This window comes from Saimiri boliviensis, chromosome 1, assembly GCF_048565385.1.
Source record: "Saimiri boliviensis isolate mSaiBol1 chromosome 1, mSaiBol1.pri, whole genome shotgun sequence".
In the NCBI taxonomy this organism is placed as follows: Eukaryota; Metazoa; Chordata; class Mammalia; order Primates; family Cebidae; genus Saimiri; species Saimiri boliviensis.
In genome coordinates, this window is record NC_133449.1 from 42828799 (window position 1) to 42850272 (window position 21474).

The window sequence follows — 21474 nt, forward strand, 5'->3', positions numbered from 1 at the left end:
AGGAGGCAGGGGAGTTGCTGCCCCCCAAGAGCCTAGAGGTGTGGAGAAATGGGGCTCAGTCACAGGAGATTGTGAATACAGGTTCTGCCACCAGCTACTTCTAGGTGTGGCTGTGTAACCCTGGATAAGTCACTGAACCTCTGTCTGCTGGGGTTCTGGCTTCCATAATGGTGGTTAGAACACCACCTCCTATAGGGTTGGTTCAAGGATGGCATGGAATAATAAGAATACCTTGAGGGACAGGATTTGGCAGAGTATACTCCATAAATTATGGCCATTATCATTATTATTATTATTATTTTTTTTTTTTTTTTGAGACGGAGTTTCACTCTTGTTACCCAGGCTGGAGTGCAATGGCGCGACCTTGGCTCACCGCAACCTCCGCCTCCTGGGTTCAGGCAATTCTCCTGCCTCAGCCTCCTGAGTAGCTGGGATTACAGGCACGAGCCACCATGCCCAGCTAATTTTTTGTATTTTTAGTAGAGACAGGGTTTCACCATGTCGACCAGGATGGTCTCGAACTCTCGCCCTCGTGATCCACCCGCCTCGGCCTCCCAAAGTGCTGGGATTACAGGCTTGAGCCACCGTGCCCGGCCTCATTATTATTATTGAGATGGAGTCTCACTCTCTCACCCAGACTGGAGTGCAGTGACGCAATCTCAGCTCACTGCAGCCTCCAGCTCCCAGGTTCAAGCAATTCTATTGCCTCAGCCTCCCTAGTAGCTGGGATTATAGGTGTGCACCACCATGCCCAACTAATTTTCGTATTTTTAGTAGAGATGGGGTTTCACCATGTTGGCCAGGCTGGTTTTGAACTCCTGACCTCGTGATCCACCCACCTCAGCCTCCCAAAGTGCTGGGATCACAGGCATGAGCCACTGCACCCAGCCATGGCTATTATTATTAAAACGAGCACCTGGAGAACAGTGTGCTTGGCCAGATGTCCAGCTATGTGTCCACAGCAGCGTCAGGAGTTTTCAGAGCGGAGAGCAAGGCCTCTGGCCTGGAGCAGACAGGGGCAGCTTTCTAGAAGAGGGAAACTCAGGTGCCAGGCTGAAGGGCTGGAAGCTGTGAGCTGGCAGGAGGGAAGGTGTCTGGGCTGGGATGTGGAGCACGGTCAGGGAGGAGGTGGGCCTTTGAGTGCATGTGAGACAGACAGAGACAGCTGGCCCGAGGCTACTGTACAGGTGTGAACAGGTGAGCCATGAACCCCACACTGGTTCATTGCAAGGCGAGGGGCTCCTATGCCAGGCAGAGGACTGTGGAACACAGGAGACCCTGAAAGCTTTGAAGAGAGGAGTGCTGTGGTGTGGGGAAGGCCGCATGCCTCACTCGTGGGGGATACATGGCCTGCAACTGACCAGGAGAAGCCCAGGTAGGCCCTGGCTGGGCTCTCCTTTGGTGCTACCCCTTGGGCCACGATCAAGAGCTGCGGATGTTCATGTTTACGGAGCTCTTGGGACCCTAGGCCTCAGCCTGGATGCCCCCATCATCATTCCCCAGCCAGCCCACAGGGCCTCGGGCAGCGGGAAGGCAGGACCACAGGGGCCTGTGGCAGGGCAGGGAAAGGCACAGCATGGTGTTTACATTTTGCCTCCTTCCTTGCTGGCCTGGCGGTTACACCACTGTGGTCTGCCGGCCCCAGGGAGCGCCTCCCTTACATAACGCCTGACACAACCGCCCCAAAACACTCACGCGGCGTCCCCCCCACACCACTGCACATTCTGTCACGCCGGACTCACCCTACACACTCACACACACTCACAGAGCCGCACCTGCCACCTCACAACTCACACAGACCTTCCCACCCAGGCCCTCATCCCTACGCTGCCATCTCAGAAAGGATTAATTTTACTCCCACCATGCGCCACACAGGCCAGGCCACCCCCAGGGGCTTCAGTGGCTCTGGTTCCTCAGGCCCCGGGAGCCCTGAGCCCACTGGGACTGTGCCTGGCCTCTCCAGGGTCGCCCAGGTGACAGCCTCAGACTGTGGTGCCAGCCTGGGCAGTGGATGACAACAGGGGGACTTGAGAACAAGGCAGGGAGTTGCAGAAAGACCAGGGCCCAGGCTGGAGCCCCTGAGACATGGACTCCAGAAACGCAGAATAGGCGTGGGGGAGGAACAGACGGGGAACACGGCCTCCAGGGTATTATATTTAGTGCAACATGTTACTATGAGAAAAGGCCTCAAGTGTTTAATTGCATGATGGGCCGGGTGTGGTGGCTCACACCTGTAATCCCAGCACTTTAGGAGGCTGGAGGATGGCTTGATCTCAGGAGTTTGACACCAGCCTGGTCAACATGAGAGTCTACAAAAATACAAAATAATAGGCTGGGTGCGGTGGCTCATACCTTTAATCCCAGCACTTTGGGAGGCTGAGGCGGGTGGATCACCTGAGGTTGGGAGTTCGAGACCAGCCTTGCCAACATGGAGAAACTCTGTCTTTTTTTTTTTTTTTTTTTTTTTTTTTGAGACGGAGTTTCGCCCTTGTTACCCAGGCTGGAGTGCAATGGCGCGATCTCGGCTCACCGCAACCTCCGCCTCCTGGGCTCAGGCAATTCTCCTGCCTCAGCCTCCTGAGTAGCTGGGATTACAGGCACGTGCCACCATGCCCAGCTAATTTTTTGCACTTTTAGTAGAGACGGGGTTTCACCCTGTTGACCAGGATGGTCTCGATCTTTCGACCTCGTGATCCACCCGCCTCGGCCTCCCAAAGTGCTGGGATTACAGGCTTGAGCCACCGCGCCCGGCGAAACTCTGTCTTTACTAAAAATACAAAATTAGCTGGGTGTGTGGCACATGCCTGTAATCCCAGCTACTTGGGAGGCTGAGGAAGGAGAATTGCTTGAACCCAGGAGGTGGAGGGTGCAGCGAGCTGTGATCACACCATTGCACTCCAACCTGGCTAACAAGAGCGAAACTCTCAAAAAAAAACCCCAAAAAACAAAAAAAAAACAAAAAGTAAAATAAAATAATAATATAAATTGAGAAAAATGCATGTGACCCTCCCAAGAAATATGTGAGCCCCGCTGTGCCCCATGCATGCTGCTTCTTGGGATTTGTCTGGTGGAGATACTCACCCAAGGCCCTGAGTAAAAACACATTCATGCTGCAATGCTGGTAAAAGCAAAATGGTGCAGAGCCTCCCTGCTCATCTCCTGGGTCCTCACAAACAGAATCACATGCAGCCGTGCACCAACGCTCTAAATCTGGGCTGGGGAGAGGACCGCCCCACTCTGTGACTGCAGTCTTCTCTGACTGTGTGTGCATAAATATTTGTATATAGCTGCCTCACCAGATCTCTGGGATGCCTCACACAAAGTAGCAACAAGTGGTCACCTTTGCTGAGTCAGCCTGAGGAGGAAGGCTAAGGGGACTTTTCCATTTGCACGTATTGGGATTCAATGCAGCTGTTGGGGTATTCGTGACAAGCAGGCATAAGTTCCAAACAAGAGGAAAAAATAGGCCAGGAGTGGTGGCTCACGCCTGTAATCCCAGCACTTTGGGAGGCTGAGACGGGCAGATCACCTGAGGTCAGGAGTTCAAGACCAGCCTGGCCAACGTGGTGAAACCCCCATCTCTACTAAAAGACAAAAAATTACTTGGCCTGATGGTGGGTGCCTGTAATACCAGCTAATAGGGAGGCTGAGGCAGGAGAATCGCTTGAACTCGGGAAGCAGAGAACGCAGTGAGCCGAGATCACATCACTGCACTCCAGCCTGGGCGACAGAGCAAGACTCCATATCAAGAAAAAGAAGCCGGGCGCGGTGGCTCAAGCCTGTAATCCCAGCACTTTGGGAGGCCGAGGCGGGTGGATCACGAGGTCGAGAGATCGAGACCATCCTGGTCAACATGGTGAAACCCCGTCTCTACTAAAAATACAAAAAATTAGCTGGGCATGGTGGCGCGCGCCTGTAATCCCAGCTACTCAGGAGGCTGAGGCAGGAGAATTGCCTGAGCCCAGGAGGCGGAGGCTGCGGTGAGCCGAGATCGCGCCATTGCACTCCAGCCTGGGTAACAAGAGCGAAACTCTGTCTCAAAAAAAGAAAAAAAAAAAAAAAAAAAAGGAGGAGAAAATCAACACAGGGTCCCTTGTACCAAGAAACACTGCATCTTTCCCACTTCTGAATGGCCGGGACACTCCGCCCTCTCCGTGGGGCATGCGGCGGCATCGTGGCCCCACCACTTATGCACTGGGAGACCCTGGGCAAGCATCTTCCATTTTCTGAGCTCCATTTTCCGCATCTGTCCCATGAGCATGAACAGGCCAGTGTCACAGGACAGGCTGGTTTTGTTGTACACAGTTATTGACGCCTTGCAAGGAGCCAGGCATGGGGCCTGCAAGGAGGAACATGGTGTTCTTGCTTTGAAGGAACTGACAGTCTAGAGGGGAAGACAGATGTAACCAGCCGTTGTGGGACGCTGTGATATGTGCCCTGATAAAGGCCTGGACAGGCCGGGGTGGGCCAGCGTAGGGTAGAGAGGTTAGATCTGAGGTCGAGATTCAGCCGGGGCTGACTGCTGAGGGAAGAGGTGAGGAAGCAGGGGGTCACCAGGGGATGTCCCAGGTAAGAGCAGAGGGAAAGTAAAGGGCCAGAGTGTGAACAGCATGTCTAGCAATCCCTGGCGCTCCCGCGATGCTGAGGAGCAAGAGGCATGGGCAGAGGAGGGAGGCTTTTCCAGATCCCAGAGCCTCTTTGGACTTGAACAGTGGGTGGTGAGACCCTGTGCATCGTCCTCGAGCAGAGAGGAGCATAATCACCCAAGTGCTTTAGAAGCTTGCTCTAGAGGAGTGGTGGCCGAGAGGAAGACCAACCAGGGGGTCCTGGTTGACCAGGTGTCCAGATGAGCGTTGGGGAGGCCTGAGTTGCAGAGGAGATGGAGGCAAAGGAGGCAAAGTCAAGGCCTGGTTAGAAAGCAGAGTCAGGCTGGGCGCAGTGGATCACACCTATAATCCCAGCACTTTGGGAGGCTGAGGCGGGTGGATCACCTGATGTCAGGAGATCAAGATCATCCTGGGCAACATGATGAAACCCTGTCTCTACTAAAAACACAAAGCTGGGCATGGTGGCGCAAGCCTGTAGTCCCAGCTACTTGGGAGCCTGAGGCAGGAGAATTGCTTGAACCAGGGAATGGGAGGTTGCAGTGAGCTGAGATAGCGCCATTGCACTCCAGCCTGGCAACAGAGTGAGACTCTGTCTCAAAAAAAAAAAAAAAAAAAAAAAAAGGCAAGAAAAGAAAGCAGAGTCATGAGGTGTGGGCAACCTATGAGGGAAGTGAGAGAAAAGACTGGGAAGCGTGCCAGGTTCTGGCATGGGTGTCTGGAGAGATGTGGTGTCACATGCTTGGGGACAGAGACAACTGGAGGGGTTGGTGTGCGGTGCATCTGGGAGGAGGCTCAGACTGCTGCGTGGGGCTGAGAGGTGCCACCACGTGTGGGCAGTTGGGGAAAGCTCAGTTCCCTCCCTTCTCCACTGGCACTTTCAGTCTGCTGGATGGAGCAGTAGTTCGGGAATATTCTGGAGTCTCTTGGCCTTTGGAAGGCTGGAGAACCAGCAAGGGCATCATCGGGCTATCCTAGGATCTGCTGCTGGAAGCGTCTTTCCTTCTGTTATTGGCATTTTCATAGAACATTCTAGACTCACGGTGCTGTCCAACATAACTTTTGTGATGACAGAAATGTTCTGTGCTTTTAATGCAGTAGCCCCTAGCTCCGCATGGCAACTGAATACTTAAAAAAGTAGCTAGTGTGGCTGAGGAAGTGAGTTTTACATTTTGCTTAATTTTAATTATTTTAAATTTAAATGGACACATGCACAGCTACAAACCCTAGGAGTTTGGTGGGGGCAGACCATGGGGCCTTCCTGATGCCCCTTAGATTGGGAGCCTACTGATTAGGGTGGAAAAATACTCCAAAATGGTAATAACAAACCATAAATATTGCACTTTTTTTTTTTTTTTTGAGACTGAGTTTCACTCTTGTTGTCCAGGCTGGAGTGCAGTGGCACGATCTCAGCTCACTGTGACCTCTGCCTCCTGGGTTCAAGCGATTCTCCTGCCTCAGCCTCCCTAGTAGCTGGGATTACAGGCATGCGCCAACCACACCTGGCTAATTTTTGTGTTTTTAGTAGAGACGGAGTTTTTCCATGTTGGTCAGGCTGGTCTTGAACTCCTGACCTCAGGTGATCCGCCTGCCTCAGCCTCCCAAGGTGCTGGGATTAGAGGTGTGAGCCACTGCGCCCAGCCTACTTTTTTTTTTTTTTTTTTTTTTTTTGAGACAGGGTCTCGATCCGTCTCTCAGGCTGGAGCACAGTAGTGTGATCATGACTCTGCAGCCTCAACCTCCCAGGCTCAAGCAACCTCCCACCTCAGCCTCCCCAGTAGCTGAGACTCTAGACACAGTCCACCATGTCTGGCTAACTTTTTATTTTTTCATAGAGTCAGAGCCTCACTATGTTGCCCAGGCTGGTCACAAACTCCTGGGCTCAGGTAATCTTCCCTCCTTGGCCTCCCAAAGTGCTGGGATTTCAGGTGTGAGCCACCATGCCTGGCCATAATACTGCACTTTCTCTGTCAGTTGCTATTCTTACTATGTGGGTATAAATAACCTTGTGATATGGGTCTCGGCATTTTATTTTATTTTATTAGTTTTGAGACCAAGTCTCATTCTGTTACCCAGGCTGGAAAGTAATGGCACAACCTCAGCTCACTACAACCTCCGCCTCCCAGGTCCAGGTGATTCTCTTGCTTCGGCCTCCTGAGCAGCTGAGATTACAGGCATACACCACCACGCCAGACTAATTTTGTATTTTTAGTAGAGATGGGTTTTCACCATGTTGGCCATGCTGATCTCAGACACCTGACCTCCTGTTCTGCCCGCCTCAGCCTCCAAAAGTGCTGGGATTACAGGCAGGAGCCACTGCGCCTAGCTGGCCCCGAGGCATTTTAAAAATGAAATCAAGGCACAGACAGCAAGAGCAGCTGGCTTATGGTCTCACTGCTGGCGGAAGCAGAGCTAGGCTGCGAGCCCGGTCTGGCCACTCTGCTAGTCTGCACATAGTTTCTTCTGTGGGACACTGAGCAAGGTGCTATCCTGGATTCTTCACACATGGTATATTTTCACTCGCAAGGGGGCTTAGTGTCCTAAGAACTGCATTATCAGCCCCATTTTCATAGATAAGAAAACTGAAATTCTGGCTGGATGTGCCATGTTGGCCAGGCTGAGTTCAACACTAGCCTGGTCAACATGGCAAAACCCCCTCTCTACTAAAAATACAAAAATTAGCTGGGTGTGGTGGTGTGTACCTGTAATCCCAGCTACTCGGGAGGCTGAGACAGAAGAATCACTTGAACCTGGAAGGTGGAGTTTGCAGTGAGCCGAGACTGCACCACTGTACTCCAGCCTGGGTGACAAAGCAAGACTCTGTCTCGAAAAAAAAAAGAAAGAAAAGAAAAAAGAAAAAATTCACATTTGCTCAAGGCCACGCAGGTAGGAGGCAGCACCGGGCTGAGATTTGAATGCAGGCCTACGGGAGCCCCTCCTGGCCAGGCCCTTCCACAGCCCTCCCAAGCCCCCTCCGGCCCCAGCTCCTGCAGCAGCTCTGGACCCACAGGGCTGTTGTTGATAAGCTCCTGCCTGTCCGTCCCATGGACTCTCTGAGCCCTCTCTCAGAAGCCTGCTGGATGGCATATCCAGGCACCAGCCACGCCGAGGCTCTCAGCCAAGAAGGATTTGGGTTTGCTTTGGTGAGAATCGATACCAACAGCCATACTGGCACAGCCTACGCTCATGGAGGTGTCCTGGGTTCTTTCTTTTCCAAGTGCTAAGTAGAGACCCAGAAACTGGCAAGTCTCCAGAGGGGTGCTCCTACCCCTTCTCAACCTGTTTTCTCATCTATAGAATGAGAGGGCTACACTAAGTCAGTGGGTTTTGTTTGTTTGCTTGTTTTTTGAAACTGTCTCATTCTGTTACCAGGCTGGAGTGCAGTGGCGCGACCTCGGCTCACTGCAACCTCCACCTCCTGAGTTCAAGCAATTCTCATACCTCAGCCTTCCGAGTAGCTGAGATTACAGGCATTTGCCACCATGCCTAATTTTAGTATTTTTGGTAGAGAAAGGGTTTTTGATGGGCGGGTCTCCTGACCTCAGGTGATCTGCCCACCTCAGCTTCCCACAGTGCTGGGATTACAGGTGTGAGCCAACACACCTGGTAGTCAGCGGGCTTTAAACTTTTTTTTTAGCATTATAATTATTATTTTTTTAAATTCTTACGATTTTTAGAGACAAGGTCTCTGTTCCCCAGACTGGAGTGCAGTGACATGATCATAGCTCACTGCAGTCGGCTCCTGGGCTCCGGCGACTCTCCCACCTCAGACTCCCAAGTAGCTGGGACTACAGGTGATTACCACCACTTCTGGCTAGTTTTTGTTTTGTTTATAGAGATGGGGTTTTGACATGTTGCCCAGTCTGGTCTCTTGCCTGTAATCCCAGCACTTTGAGAGTCTGAGGCAGGCGAATCACTTGAGCCCAGGAGTTCAAGACCAGCTTGGGCACAATGGTGAGACACTGTCTATATATTTTTTAAAAAGCCAGGCACGGTGGCTCACGCCTGTAATCCTAGCACTTTGGGAGGCCGAGGTGAGCAGATTACCTGAGGTCAGGAGTTTGAGACCAGCCTGACCAACATGGTGAAACGCTGTCTCTACTAAAATACAAAAATTAGCCTGGCATAGTGGTGGGTGCCTGTAATCTCAGCTACTTGGGAGGCTGAGGTGGGAAAATTGCTTGAACCAAGGAGGTGGAGGTTGCAGTGAGCCAAGATCGTGCACTGCAGCCTGGGCAACTAGAATGAGATTTGCCTCAAAAAAATAAAAAAAACCCCAAAACAAAAGCAAACAAAAGCACAGATGAGGCAGGACACTTGGAATGAAATCCTGGGGGGTTTCCTCAAAGGATCAGGGCTTTATAGATAGTTGGGAGTAAAGCAGGAAGAAAGGGGTGAAGAAAGGCAGCCTGGGGTATTTGAAGGAGCAAAAGCTAGGATTCCTTTGGATTCTCCCTTAACAGTTCTTCTCTGAGCTCAATTTCCTCATCTTTGAAATGGGAATAGCAGCAGGACCTTGGTCTTGGGTGGTTATAAGGAATTCGTTAACGTATGTAAAGCTTTGTATATAATAGGAGCTCTATAAATAGCAGCTATTAAAATGGTTAAAGCATTCTGACCTGGAGAACTGTGAGCTTGGGCCAGGGGAGGAGGGACGGCAGAAGAGGATGAAGCATTCTATTAATAATAGCAGCCGGCCGGGCGTGGTGGCTCAAGCCTGTAATCCCAGCACTTTGGGAGGCTGAGGCGGGTGGATCACGAGGTCAAGAGATCGAGACCATCCCGGTCAACATGGTGAAACCCCGTCTCTACTAAAAATACAAAAAATTAGCTGGGCATGGTGGCGCGTGCCTGTAATCCCAGCTACTCAGGAGGCTGAGGCAGGAGAATTGCCTGAACCCAGGAGGCGGAGGTTGCGGTGAGCTGAGATTGCGCCATTGCACTCCAGCCTGGGTAACAAGAGCGAAACTCCGTCTCAAAAAAAATAAAAATAAAAAAAAATAATAATAAAAATAATAGCAGCCAACCCAAGCTCCTTGGGCACTCTGCCTGTATTATCTCACTTAATCTTTATAACAGCAACAATGGATTAACCCAGTTTTCAAATGAAGAAACTGAGTCTCAAAGAGGCTGTGAACTGTGCTCGAGGTCACCCATTGAGTAATTCACAGCACCTGAGGATCCACTGCCCCCATCTGACTCCAGAGTCCCAGCTCTTTCCGCATGTGATAACCTTTTGTGCTCTGGGGTGAAAAAAACCCTTTTTTTTGGGAGACAGAGTCTTGCTCTGTTCCCCAGGCTGGAGTGCAGAGGTGTGCTATCACTCCCAGCTAATCTGTTAAAGAATATTTTGCAGAGAAGGGGTTTCACTATGTCACCCAGGCTGGTCTCCAACTTCTAGGCTCAAGCGATCCTCCCGCCTGGGTCTCCCAAAGTGCTGGGATTACAGGCATGAGCCCGGCCCTTCCTTGCTTCTTCTTTAGGCACTTTCTGGACCCTACATGTGGTCAATTTCCCTGACAGATGCTCCCTTAGTATCTTGTCCCTCCTTTTATGGCCTGGATTTCAGCTTGTGAGTATACTTTTTGAAAAAACTAAGATGGGCTGGGCGCCGTGGCTCACACCTGTAATCCCAGCACTTTGGGAGGCCAAGGTGGGTGGATCACCTGAGGACAGGCGTTCAAGACCGGTCCGACCAACATAGTGAAACCCCATCTCTACTAAAAATACAAAAATTACAAGCTAAGAAGTGTCTGTAATCCCAGCTACTCAGGAGGCTGAAGCAGGAGAATCACTCGAACTTGGGAGACAGAGGTTGCCGTGAGCCGAGATTGTACCACTGTACTCCAGCCTGGGTGACAGAGTGAGATTCTATCTCAAAAAAAAAAAAAAAAAAAAAAAAGTTTATGTTCACACATGGACTTGTACACTTGTGCATAGCAGGATTATTCAACATTCAACAGTAGCCAAAAGGTGGAAACAACCCAAATGCCTATCCACTGGAATATTATTCAGTCATAAAAAGGAATGAAGCATTGATTCCTGATGCAACATGAATGAACCTTGAAATCATTATGCAGACTCCCTGAAGGCAGGAATAATACCTGTTAGCTCCCCTCTCTTAGCCCAGGGCAGGCATTTACTAGACAATGGAGAACTCTCTGTGGGATGAATGAAAGGGCAGGGCCAGGCCAGCATACCCAGCGACCTCCTGCCCCACTGCTCTACGGGCTGAATGCAGGAGCCAGGGAGGGGGATCTGCCTGCAAGTCTGAATCCCCCCAGCTCTGGCCCTCAGCAAAATATGCCTTCCACCCTGCAGCGTTCCGGACTTCTATCTTCGTAACATGTGGCCCTGAGTCTGTCAAGTCCCACCCAACTCTGGGACTTGATATCCATCTGGGCATCTTATAGGTGCTCAATAAAGTCCTGGCACATTGGCCTGGTGGGAGCTGAAGGCTCCACAGCTGCCAGGCCAGGGAGAAACCACCAGGTAGCAGATCACATGGCCACAGTCCTCAGCCAAGTTCCTCTCCCCTGACGTGCACCCCCCTCTGCTCAGGTTATTAGTGGTGCAGGGGGAACAAACGGCAGGTTTCCAATTACCCCGCAGCTCCTTCTCAAGTGGTGCAGGACTCAGAGACGGCCCGGCCTGCAAGCAGTCACCACGCCAGCAAGCGCTCACCACGGGGGCGGAGGTGGGATTTAATAAGACAAGGCCGAGGTCTGCATTTCAAAGGCCCAGGTTCCTTCTCCCCATAAAAACCAGCACTGACCCCCGTGGAGGGGACACCAGGGGCCCCACTGCCGGGCCTGGCCCCCTGCAGAGGGGTCACCGGGAATTCTGTGTTTCATCAAATATTGCTGGGCCATGGAGTTTTATTTGAAAATCATTTTAATTAGCCGGAAACTAGGAGTTTAATAAATGGAAAACAGAGAACTTTCCAAGGCCACAGCTGGGAAACACTTGGTTTTTTAAAAATTCCGCCTGGCATCGCAGACCAGCTAAGCACCCTGACACGAGGGCTGGAGGAATCCACAAGAAAAACAAAGCGTATTTTTAGAGAAATATTTTAAACTTGGGTTCAGCGAACTCAGGAGTTTTCTGGTCTGTCTCGAGTCCTTAATATCTTTCCTTCTATTTCAGAGCTGCCTCTCGCTCCAAAGGGCACAAGAGCTGCTATCTGACAGGAGCTATTTCTGCCCAGATGAAAATAAAAGGGCCCCTCCCCCCCCAGTGAATTCTTTCTAAAAATGTCCCTGCAGACCGCCAGTGGCATCGAGGACTGTCCTTGGCAGGTGTGCCCAGCAATGGAGGTGAGTCTGCAGTTCCTGCAAGCCAGGGGCCCACTGGCCGCCCTCCCACCCGGCCCAGGCTGGCCTGCTGCTCTGCAGGAAGCGGATGCCAGCCTGGCGGTCATTTCTGGGTTTTGAAAGCAGTTTTTAAACTTGAAAGAGCCAAGCTAAGAAGGTCGGCTTTTCCTCCGTAGGTGTTGGTAACACCCACACCCACATGCAGACACACCCACACGCACACCGCAGCAGACACAGCCAGACCAAACACACAGCAACACCTACAGCGGCTCACCCCCCACAGAGCCACACAGCTACCCACACACAGCAGCAGCTACACACAGGCACACCCAAACCCACTCCCATAGATACACACACACACACACCCCGCTATGCATATCTGCATACACACCTAAACCCCACCTCACAACAGACACACCCACACCCGTACATACCCCAAAGACCCACATACCCACCCACACAGAACAGACATACCCAAACCCACACCAGCACTCACACACATCCACACACACACAGACACACCCATGTACACCAACGCACACACCCCTGCATACACACCACCCCACACCCCAAAGACCCACATACCTACATAGCAACAGATACACCCAAACCCACACCAGCACTCACATACACACACACGCTTACACACACATAGCCACATCCAAACACAGCCATACCACAGGACGCCACACCTCACATCCCACAGACCTACATACCCACCCGCCTCCGCCTGCAGAAGCACACGGATCCACACACCAGTACTCCCCTAGGGCGACACCACACCGCAGACCCCTGAACACCTGCGCACGGAGCAACACCCACAAACCTCTGCACACCCAGACAGAAAAGGACACAGGAACATGTACTAATACACTTCCCAGGCGGGCGCACCCCCACCACACACGTGCACGCATGCATGCGCACTCGCGCGCGCACAGACACAGACACAGACACAGACACACACACACACACACACACACACACACACACACGCAGACTCTTTCAAGGTCTAGCAAAACCCAGCAGGAGAGGTTGGGCCCTGGAGGTGCTGCTGCCCGGCTCCCTCCCGCCTCCTCCCCGCCGGGCTCGGCCGGTCCAGCCGCCAGGCCCCGCCCCGCCCCAGCCCCGGCTCTTCTCCTCCCTCCCTCAGCCGCGCCGGCAGCGGCAAAGAACTGGAACTGCCCTGGACGGCCTGCACATCCCCCGGGAGTGTGGACAAGAAAAAATAAACACAATTAGAGTTCACGACAGTGGGCCCCTGATGGAAGGTAAGCCCGGCCAGCCTCTATCTAAGGGCTCTGCCGGCTCCCACGAACTTCCAAGGCCGAGGACGGTGCCGAGACCCAACTTCCGGTCTCGAGAAAACTTGGTGAGAGTCACATCCGCCCTCACTTGTCACCCCGAGCAGAACTGAAGGAGAGCGGGTGTCTGGGGGCGGTTACCTTCCGAGGTTCAGTGCTCTCCAGCGGGCTTCTTCCCTGCACGTGGCCACCCTGGGGTTTTCTGAGCCCCCCGTGCAGCTTTAGCACCGAGCCTGCTAGTGCCAGACCAGGCTGGCGGTCCAGAGCTCCGCCGGCTTGTTTTCCCTGCGTCGGGCCCACCAGGCCTGGCTCTGTCATCCGGGGTCCTGAGCCACTGCAAGGCTCACAATCCTCCATCGATTCCCTGGGGCTGGTGCAGAGCTTTGGCTTTCTGAATAGTTTTTTTGTGTGTGCTTTTTTTTTTTTTTCTTTGACACGCTCAGCAGTAGATTCAGACAGCATGAGGGGTGGAAACCGTGTATGTGCACACATCCTTTCTCTGAAATAATTTAGAAAGTGGCACACACTAATTGGGCTGCTTAAAAAATATCTTAGCCTTCAGACATCCTGTGGAAACGCCATGAAGACATTCTAAACACCGTCACGTTCAGGGCTCATTTTCACAACTGACTACGGAGGAATTTTCTCCCGCAGTTTGTAAGTGTAACTCGGTCTTGGAGCCAACAGTCTGTGACGGGAATTTTAGTTTGACATTACTTTACAAGAAAACTTTCCAAAGGGTGAACAAGCAGTGGTAGAGTTTTGTTTGCTGTTAATTTCCAGGCGCTGCAGAAGGACAATGCCCTAGTACCCTCCATTGATCTGCGGCGAGAAGAAATTTCTGAATGATCCCCCCAGCTTTGCACGCTCCACTGGGTCTGCGATACAAAACTTCAGATCCAAGCAGTTGGGCTTTTCAAACAAACCCGTTTTTAAAAATGAATGTGGCTTACCCCAACATTCCAGCTGATCAAAAGTTACTTGTTTAGAAAAACAAGTTTAAGAATGAAGTGGAAACAAGGCCTTTGAAATGCAGCTTAACCTAAAATAGCACCACATTTTAGACTTTCTCCCCACTGCATATTCTTTATGGTGTAGGGGCCGGGGAGCCTGCAGTCTTCGCCCCTTCTGAGCCCTCCTTGGCCTTGGGCTTCCCCTCTCCTGCTGCTGAGGCCTTTAGCCAGGGGCTGGCATCCAGGAGAACCTTGAAACTGTTTCCCATCCCCTTTGGCAGCACACAACAGGCACCACAACGCTCCAGTTAACACCAGTGCAATCATCGTTAACGTGAAACAGCTGCCTGAGGCCTGGCGTATCCTCCAGACCGCCCCCTCCCCTCCAGGCTCAGCTGTTGAGTCACCAGAGACCCGGGTAAGGCAGGGCTCGTGAGGGAGCCGGGATTCGAGGATTGTTGATGGAGCCCAGCTGTTGTAGATGAGAAAGCAAACTATTGCTAAATCTCTTACCTACTTTGGAAAAAGTGTCTGAACTATGGGTATGGGGGGCGGCGGTTGAGAAGTAAAATGCATGAATTATGAACCTGATTTAAGTTTCTAAAGTGATTGTTTTAAAGTTAGAAAGAACCAGAGTCACTATAGTAATATTTGGTTCAACTGTTTTCGAAATCAGCAGGCAAATCTATTTTTTTCCTTCCTTTTTCTAGAGACCTGGGTTGAATTTGCTTTCTGGGCACTTAAGTCCTCTAAAGCACAGACATGAAGTCTTTTTGCATAAATAACTTGTATGTGTTCATTCCCAGAGGAAGTTGTTCGCATAAGCAAACATCACCCAGATATAAGTTTAACCTGTTTAATCTTCCCCTCCACCCTGAACAAGGACATACCAGGCTTTCCAAAATCCAGGCAAAACTCCAGTTATCCGACCCAGAAAAAGCCTGGCCTCACTTTCCACCTCCAGCTCAGCACTCAGGCCTGGCAGGCCACCGGCTGCAGAAAAGATCCTCCTCCCCTTCCCCACCCAAGCAGTTCTGTTTCCCAGCGAAAAATCGGACCTTCAGCTGCTACCACAGCCACGTGATCCAGTGATCCACTCGGTGACTCACAGGCAGGCCACACCCCTTCAGGCCTCCGGGCCAGGCCCTGCCACCAGCCAGCCAACTCAGGGATGCATCTTATTACCAAAGGGAACAGCTAACTAATGCCCTTGACAGTCCCAAGAATTACTTTCAGTTAGAACTTGCTTATAAAATATATACAGGCATGAGAGGACGCAGGCTCTTCTCAACTCTGGCTCTGCCAGCTCTCCAACCCCCACCATCCCAAGACCTGGGAGTGAATGCCTGCTGTGGTTAGCTGGGGGGAGCTAGAAAGCCAGACATTCCTGTTTAAAAAGAAAAGCTCTTACACGTTAATACCTTTTTTCCCAAAAGTTTTATTGGGGGAAAACTACAAAACATTTACAGTACAATGTTTACAGTCACAATTTGTAGTGAACTGATTCCCCAAAATATATTACAACTCAAGTTGACTTATCTTGTACATTCAAAAACCTACTTCTGTCAAAGTAGTCCAGAGAGTACATATAGTGCTCCAACTGTACCTACGTACAAACTAAAGCTACCGCTCATTCATCTGCTGTCCAGGAACGCTTAGGAAACATTCCTGTCTTTCTACATGAAAAAAAAAAAAATAGTACAAGTTTTGGAATTTTCTGTAATTAAACAAGGCATATTCATGTACTACATACTTCAGCACTAAGAGGCGGTCGCTTCACTTTATATCTATATAAAAAAAGTGGTAAAAATCTATTCCTTTTGTGCAGTTGAACCCATCCTACATTCAGATTCTCTCAAAGCACTAATAAAATACTTATTTGGTTGAGGAAGATTTAAGGCAAGTTCGGGCCCTTCCAAAGGCACTGTGAGACTCCCCCCCACTCCCCATTATTGCTACATGTCTTTATTCTCGTATGTCACAGTAGAACTGGTGGAATAAGCAAACACTTGTTTTTTGCTAGTTTATAAAGTTGGAATTAGAAAAGCGTGCCACATCTCAGCCTGATTGCAAAGTATGTGGTCACTTTTTTCTTTAAAGTTGGATGGGCTACAACCTTTATACATTCTAAGAAAACTCATAGGATGTTCCTCAAACTACTTCCACAGCATCGAGATAGATTTCTGTCAAGAAATCATGCAATCTTTCAAAATTTTCGTAAACAAGAAAAGAAATTAATGAAATAAATATTACATACAATCTTTTAAATTAAGAATTTTGTACTCATTTACAATAAAATAACCAAGTGAAGTTACAAAAGGCATATATTACTGTGAAAAGAACATACACTCCACATTTTGCCGATTAATAATGGCAATCATAATTTAACATAATAAAAGAATATATATCTATTGCTTTTCATCATACTTGATAAATACAGTATGAACAAAATTTTCAATGTATACTTTTCACAAGATAATAAATAAGTTAAATAGTTTTTTTCATATTGAGTTGTGGTGCAGTGGTGCTAATCAACTCAAAACAGCTAAAAATTCAGCAGTTATTCTCCAACAATTACAAAGTAAGCTCCGCCCAAGGCTTCCAGAGGGAGCAGACAAAATGGTTCTAAACTAAATATCCACTAAGTGGTGGCAATGAAACCAGTAACCAGTATGGACCTTTGGAATGCAAGGGTTTTGTTTTTTAAACCCCTAGACATATATAACTCTGTTAAAAAAACAAAAAAACAAAAAAACACCACATATGGGCTGAGGGATAACTATCAAGGCATATTCCTGGCAGAATATTGGATTCTAAAAAGCTTATAGTTTTAGCAAGGTGATGGCTGGCTAGCTTGTTTACACCAGTCTGAGACAATTAGGAACTTCTTCCAAGAGGAGAGTTCCCACATCTGGACTTAACTAATGCTGTTCAAGTGAAGAGATGGAATGGTGGTTGATGGCTGCTGGTGCTGGATTGATTTTTCCTGAAGTCCCAAACTCATTGGAGTCCTAAAAAAAAGTTTAAGTGTTATTTTTTTTGTTGTTCTACTCGTATCACAACTGCCCTGTTGTGTATATTTTGTTCAATACAAAAAGTTCGTCAACATTTTTGCTCAAAAGACTGAAACTTCGTAATAAAAATAAAAAACAAAACAAGAGGAAACCGAAAAAGGAGGGGTGGGGGCCTCTCCCAGCACAGAGTTCGAGTCCAAGTGCTGGTCGGGCTTGCAGTCTGCCTGGGGCCCATGTCACCCCCCACACTCCCGTGTCCCCAGCAGGGGGGAGATGGCGAGGGGTGTCCTCCAACATCTCTGAACCGCCTTCCCTTCCTTCCTCCTCACTGGCGCCCTCTTGCCTCAGTCGTCGGAGATGGAGAGGCGGCTGAAGATGGGCAGGCGGCGGCCGGGGTCGAGGCTGGGGGACTCGGAGCCGCTGAGACTGCCGGAGCTCAGGGAGCCGCTCAGGTAGCTGTCGCGGTCCGACAGCGAGTCCGGGGGGCTGGGGGGCGCGTCGAACACGGGCGAATCGGACAGGCGGCGCGGCAGCTGGAAGCTGAAGGGCGGCGAGGGAGGCGCGGCGGCCCCGGCGGGGAGGGGCGCGCTGGGCGGCGCCGGGGCCTGCGCGGGGGGCGCCAGGCCCTGCTGCTGCTGCTGCTGCTGCTGCTGCTGACTGCGGTAGTAGGCGGCGGCGGCTACGGCGGCGAAGTTGTGGGTCTGGATGGCGAGCGGCGTGATGAGGCTGCTGAGCTCCGGACCGAAGGCGAAGGCGTTGTTGGCGCAGGAGGTGGACGTGCAGGCTGCGCAAGGGGGCCCCGGTGCCAGCAGGTCCTCGGCGCCCCCGGTGCCGTAGAGCAGAGCGGCCGCAGCTGCAGCCGCCGCGGAGGCGCAGCACGTTGGGGCGCCCGAGGGCGTGGAGGCCGCGGAGGCCGAGGAACAGGAGGAGGCGGAGGAGGAGCAGGACGAGGCCGAGGAGCAGGAGGGCGGCGGCGGCGTGCGCGACGTGGGGCTGTCCAGCAGCAACGGCGACTCGAGACCGCCCGGGGGCTGGTGGTGGCCCGACGGGAAGCCCGAGAAGCTGAGGCTGTGGTGCAGCTTGGGCCGCGGCTCCCGCGGGAAGCCCAGGTGCAGCGCGTCCCGCGTGCCGAAGGCGCGCAGGTCCCCGGAGGCGCCCCCCGACGGCGCGGGCCGCCGCTCGTCTGCGTTGTGGATGAAGTGGCAGCGCGGCCCGTAGGGGCAGAAGCCGATGGTGTGGAAGGTGCGGCACAGCTCGGTCTTGTACTTCGGGTGGCGAGTCAGACTGCGCAGCTCGTGGAAGCCGTGTGCGAACTGGCACTTCTCGCCGTACTTGCACGTGCCGCTCTCCTCGAAGGGCCGGCACAGCTCGGTCTTGTAGCGCGTGGAATTGATCTGGGAGCCGCCGCCCCCCTTCTGCTGCTGCTGCAGGTGCAGGAGGTGCTGGCTGCGGTCGCCGTTCTCGCTGAACGAGCGGTCGCGGAATTTGTTCTCCTTGTTGAGCAGGGCTGTGCCGCCGCCCCCCGACGGCTCCTTAAGGGCGCCGTAGGAGGCCGGGCCCCCGGCCGCCGCGCTGCCGCAGCTGCTGCCGTTAGCGGCGCCCGGGAACTTGGGCGAGCAGCTGCCGGGGCTGGGCGCAGGGTGGGCGAGTGCATGCAGGTTGCTGGCCGAGTGCCGTCGAAGGAAGCCCGGCGCAAAGCCCGAGCTGGGGGCGGCGGCCACGGGCGTCCCCACCGCTTTCTTGTCCAGCATGTTGTTCAGGTTGAGGTTGGCCAGGGATTTCTCCGTCTGCCAAAGGGAGGGGAGCGGGGAAGGGATGAAAAACGGAAGGGGAAGACAGACTCCGGGCGAGCTGCAGAGGAACTCCCAGCCTGATTCTTTCCTCTTTTTTGCCCCCTTCTTGGCGGATCTCGACTCGGCCTCCACCCTCCACCCATACACGCGCAAAAGCAGCAAGATCGCGCTGGAAGGAGCGGGAGAGGGGAGGACGCCCACCGCGGGCCGCGCTGGGTTTCGACACGTGATCCTTCGCCCCGGGCGGCCGAGGTGGGCGGCGCGAAGCCCGTCCGGGAAGCCCCGGGCAGCGTGGCCGCGGTCCGCAGGGGAGAAACTCAAAGCGACAGCGGAGCCCTCCCTGCCGCTCTCCCCGCCTCCAGGGCGCTCGCACACTCTTTTGCAAACCCTGGGACTTTCCCGACCCGAAAGGCAGGGCGGGGGGGGGGTCCCACAGGACCGGGGGACAGAGGCAAAGTCCGAGAACTGAACGGCTGCTGCCGGCCCGGCCCGCTCCCCTTCGTACCTTGCACAAGAAGTCGACATCGTAGAAGGCGGACAGAAGTGTGGTCGACATGTTTCTGGATCTCGCAGTGGCCAGAACGGCAGGCAGGGCGGTCGGGAGAAGCCCTCGGGGCGGCGTGGCCGGGCTAGAGCCACGACGAATAACGGGCGAGGGGCGGGGAGAGGCCGAAAGTTTGCCGGGGGGCGAGAGGAGAGGGCGAGGGCAGCGGCGCGAGCCGGCGGGAGGGTCCGGCGGAGTGCGGCTGGGGGGAAGGAGAGAAGCCAGGAGCGCTCCTCCGCGCCCCGGGGTGCCCGGCCCGCCCCCCCCGCGGAGCCGACGGCAGCTCGCGGACTGCTGGAACTCCGCTGCCCGCAAGCGCGCGTCCTATATAGAGCCCCGGGATCTGCGGCTGCCGCTGGGCGGGCGCGCCGGGGGAGGGGACAGAACGCGGCCCCCGCCGGGGTCTCCAGGCAACGCCGCCCGCCGGCTGGCGGACGTCAGGCGCCTCCCGGCCTCCCATTGGTCGCCGCCAATTTTTTTCCTCCGGGGGAGGGGGCGGGAGGCCTCGGGGCGGGGCCGGCGGCCGGAGTGGCGTGGAGCGCTTGGCCCCAGTGGGTGCCACCGGGTGGCGGCGGGAAGGCATGGCTCTCCTCTTCGGGGGCTGTGCAGTCGGAGAGCCCCGGTGCGTTTAGCGTGGCCGGGATTCTGCAGCCCCGGACTGTCTTTCCCTGCCCTGTTCTCCGAGGCGGACCTGTGGAGCTTTTAGCTCCCACCTTCGGTTTTGTGCTGGGCGCGGGAATTGCAAAATGTCAGAATATCGTAACCCTCCGCGCGGCCCGGGGTGTTTGCAGAGGGTGCTCGGGCCAGGAGGCGAGGGCTCGGGGCCTGCGTCCCATCGGTGGCGGCTCCAGCCCGACTGCACGTGGAGTCGCGGTGGGGGTGGGGGCAGCCACGCGGGCGGTAGCCGCGGCAGTCTCGCCCGAGGAGCCCGGGCTCGTTTCTCCGCCCCCTCCCCGCCCAGGCTCTGTAAACAGGGCTTGAGCGCCGGGGCCTGCCGGGCAGGGCTGAGTGTCTGAGGACAAGGCGCTGGCTTTGCTAATCACATCACAAGACCTTGAGCCAGGGCCAAAGGCGTGGAGTGGCGCGGGGCGTCCCGGGCGGGGGAGCTGACTCCGAGGACCGGAGGAAGGGCCGGGAGAGCGCGCGGGCATGGAGGCGACTTAGCGCCACCCTTTCAGTCTGCTGGTCGGCTCGGCCTTCCCCGGCCCTCCAGGGCTGGGGGTGCAGCTGCCCGCCGAAGCTCCCCGCCCGGCATAGCCTGGGCCTGTTGCGTTCTCCCAGCCTCTTCCCCTCCCGGCCGTGGGGGCGTCGCGCCCAGCCTTAGCTGGATGAAGGGCTGCAGGGTCCGGTGGGGCTGCACGGACGAAGATGGTGGGCGCGCCCCCTCTCTCTCCAGCCCCACACCCGAACAGCTTGCGCTGGAAAATGCGCTTTGCCAGCGGGCGCCCCGCCCTCGTCCGGGTATAGAGCAGACACCCCATCTAGTGCCTGGTGAGGCTAAAGCCGCTGACAGCCCCACTCAGAGAGATCTGGAGTCTCGTTTAGGACACTTATCGCTTCTCGTTTATACAGGTTGCCAAAAAGCTTGGGCCTGAAGCTGGAAGGTCCAGGACCCTCTGGGGAAAGAACTAGACCTGCCACTCAGGGATTCGAGTCCCTGGAGTGTAGCCTGCGTTTCTCACTACGGTACTCCCCTGACGGCCCAGGGAGCCAGAGTCCAGGGTAAGGATCAGGAATGCTGGGCTGGAGTTCAGACCCTGCCCCTTAGAAATCATGTGGTCTTGGGCAAATCGCGTCATCTCGTCGGTACTTGGGTTTCCTTGTCAAAGGAAGATCATACTCCTGCTTGACTTATCTCTCACGCCTGTCAAGGTGCAAATGGTGTCTGTGAAGGTGTTTAAAAGACAAACAAGGACTAAACCATCTTTATGTATTAAACCAATTAGACAAGG

The 21474-nt window shown here is 53.5% G+C and overlaps 1 protein-coding gene across 1 annotated transcript; it reads right to left on the reverse strand.

Annotated features, from left to right (window-relative positions):
• Positions 1–15589: 15589 nt before the first annotated feature.
• On the reverse strand, positions 15590–19847 carry ZFP36L2 (ZFP36 ring finger protein like 2). The gene is made up of 2 exons (XM_039476426.2): positions 19484–19847; positions 15590–18972 (listed from the first exon to the last, which is right to left on the reverse strand). The coding sequence occupies exons 1-2, from the start codon at positions 19532–19534 to the stop codon at positions 17530–17532; spliced, it is 1494 nt and encodes a 497-aa protein (XP_039332360.1). The 5' UTR covers positions 19535–19847; the 3' UTR covers positions 15590–17529.
• Between the last annotated feature and the right edge of the window lie 1627 nt (positions 19848–21474).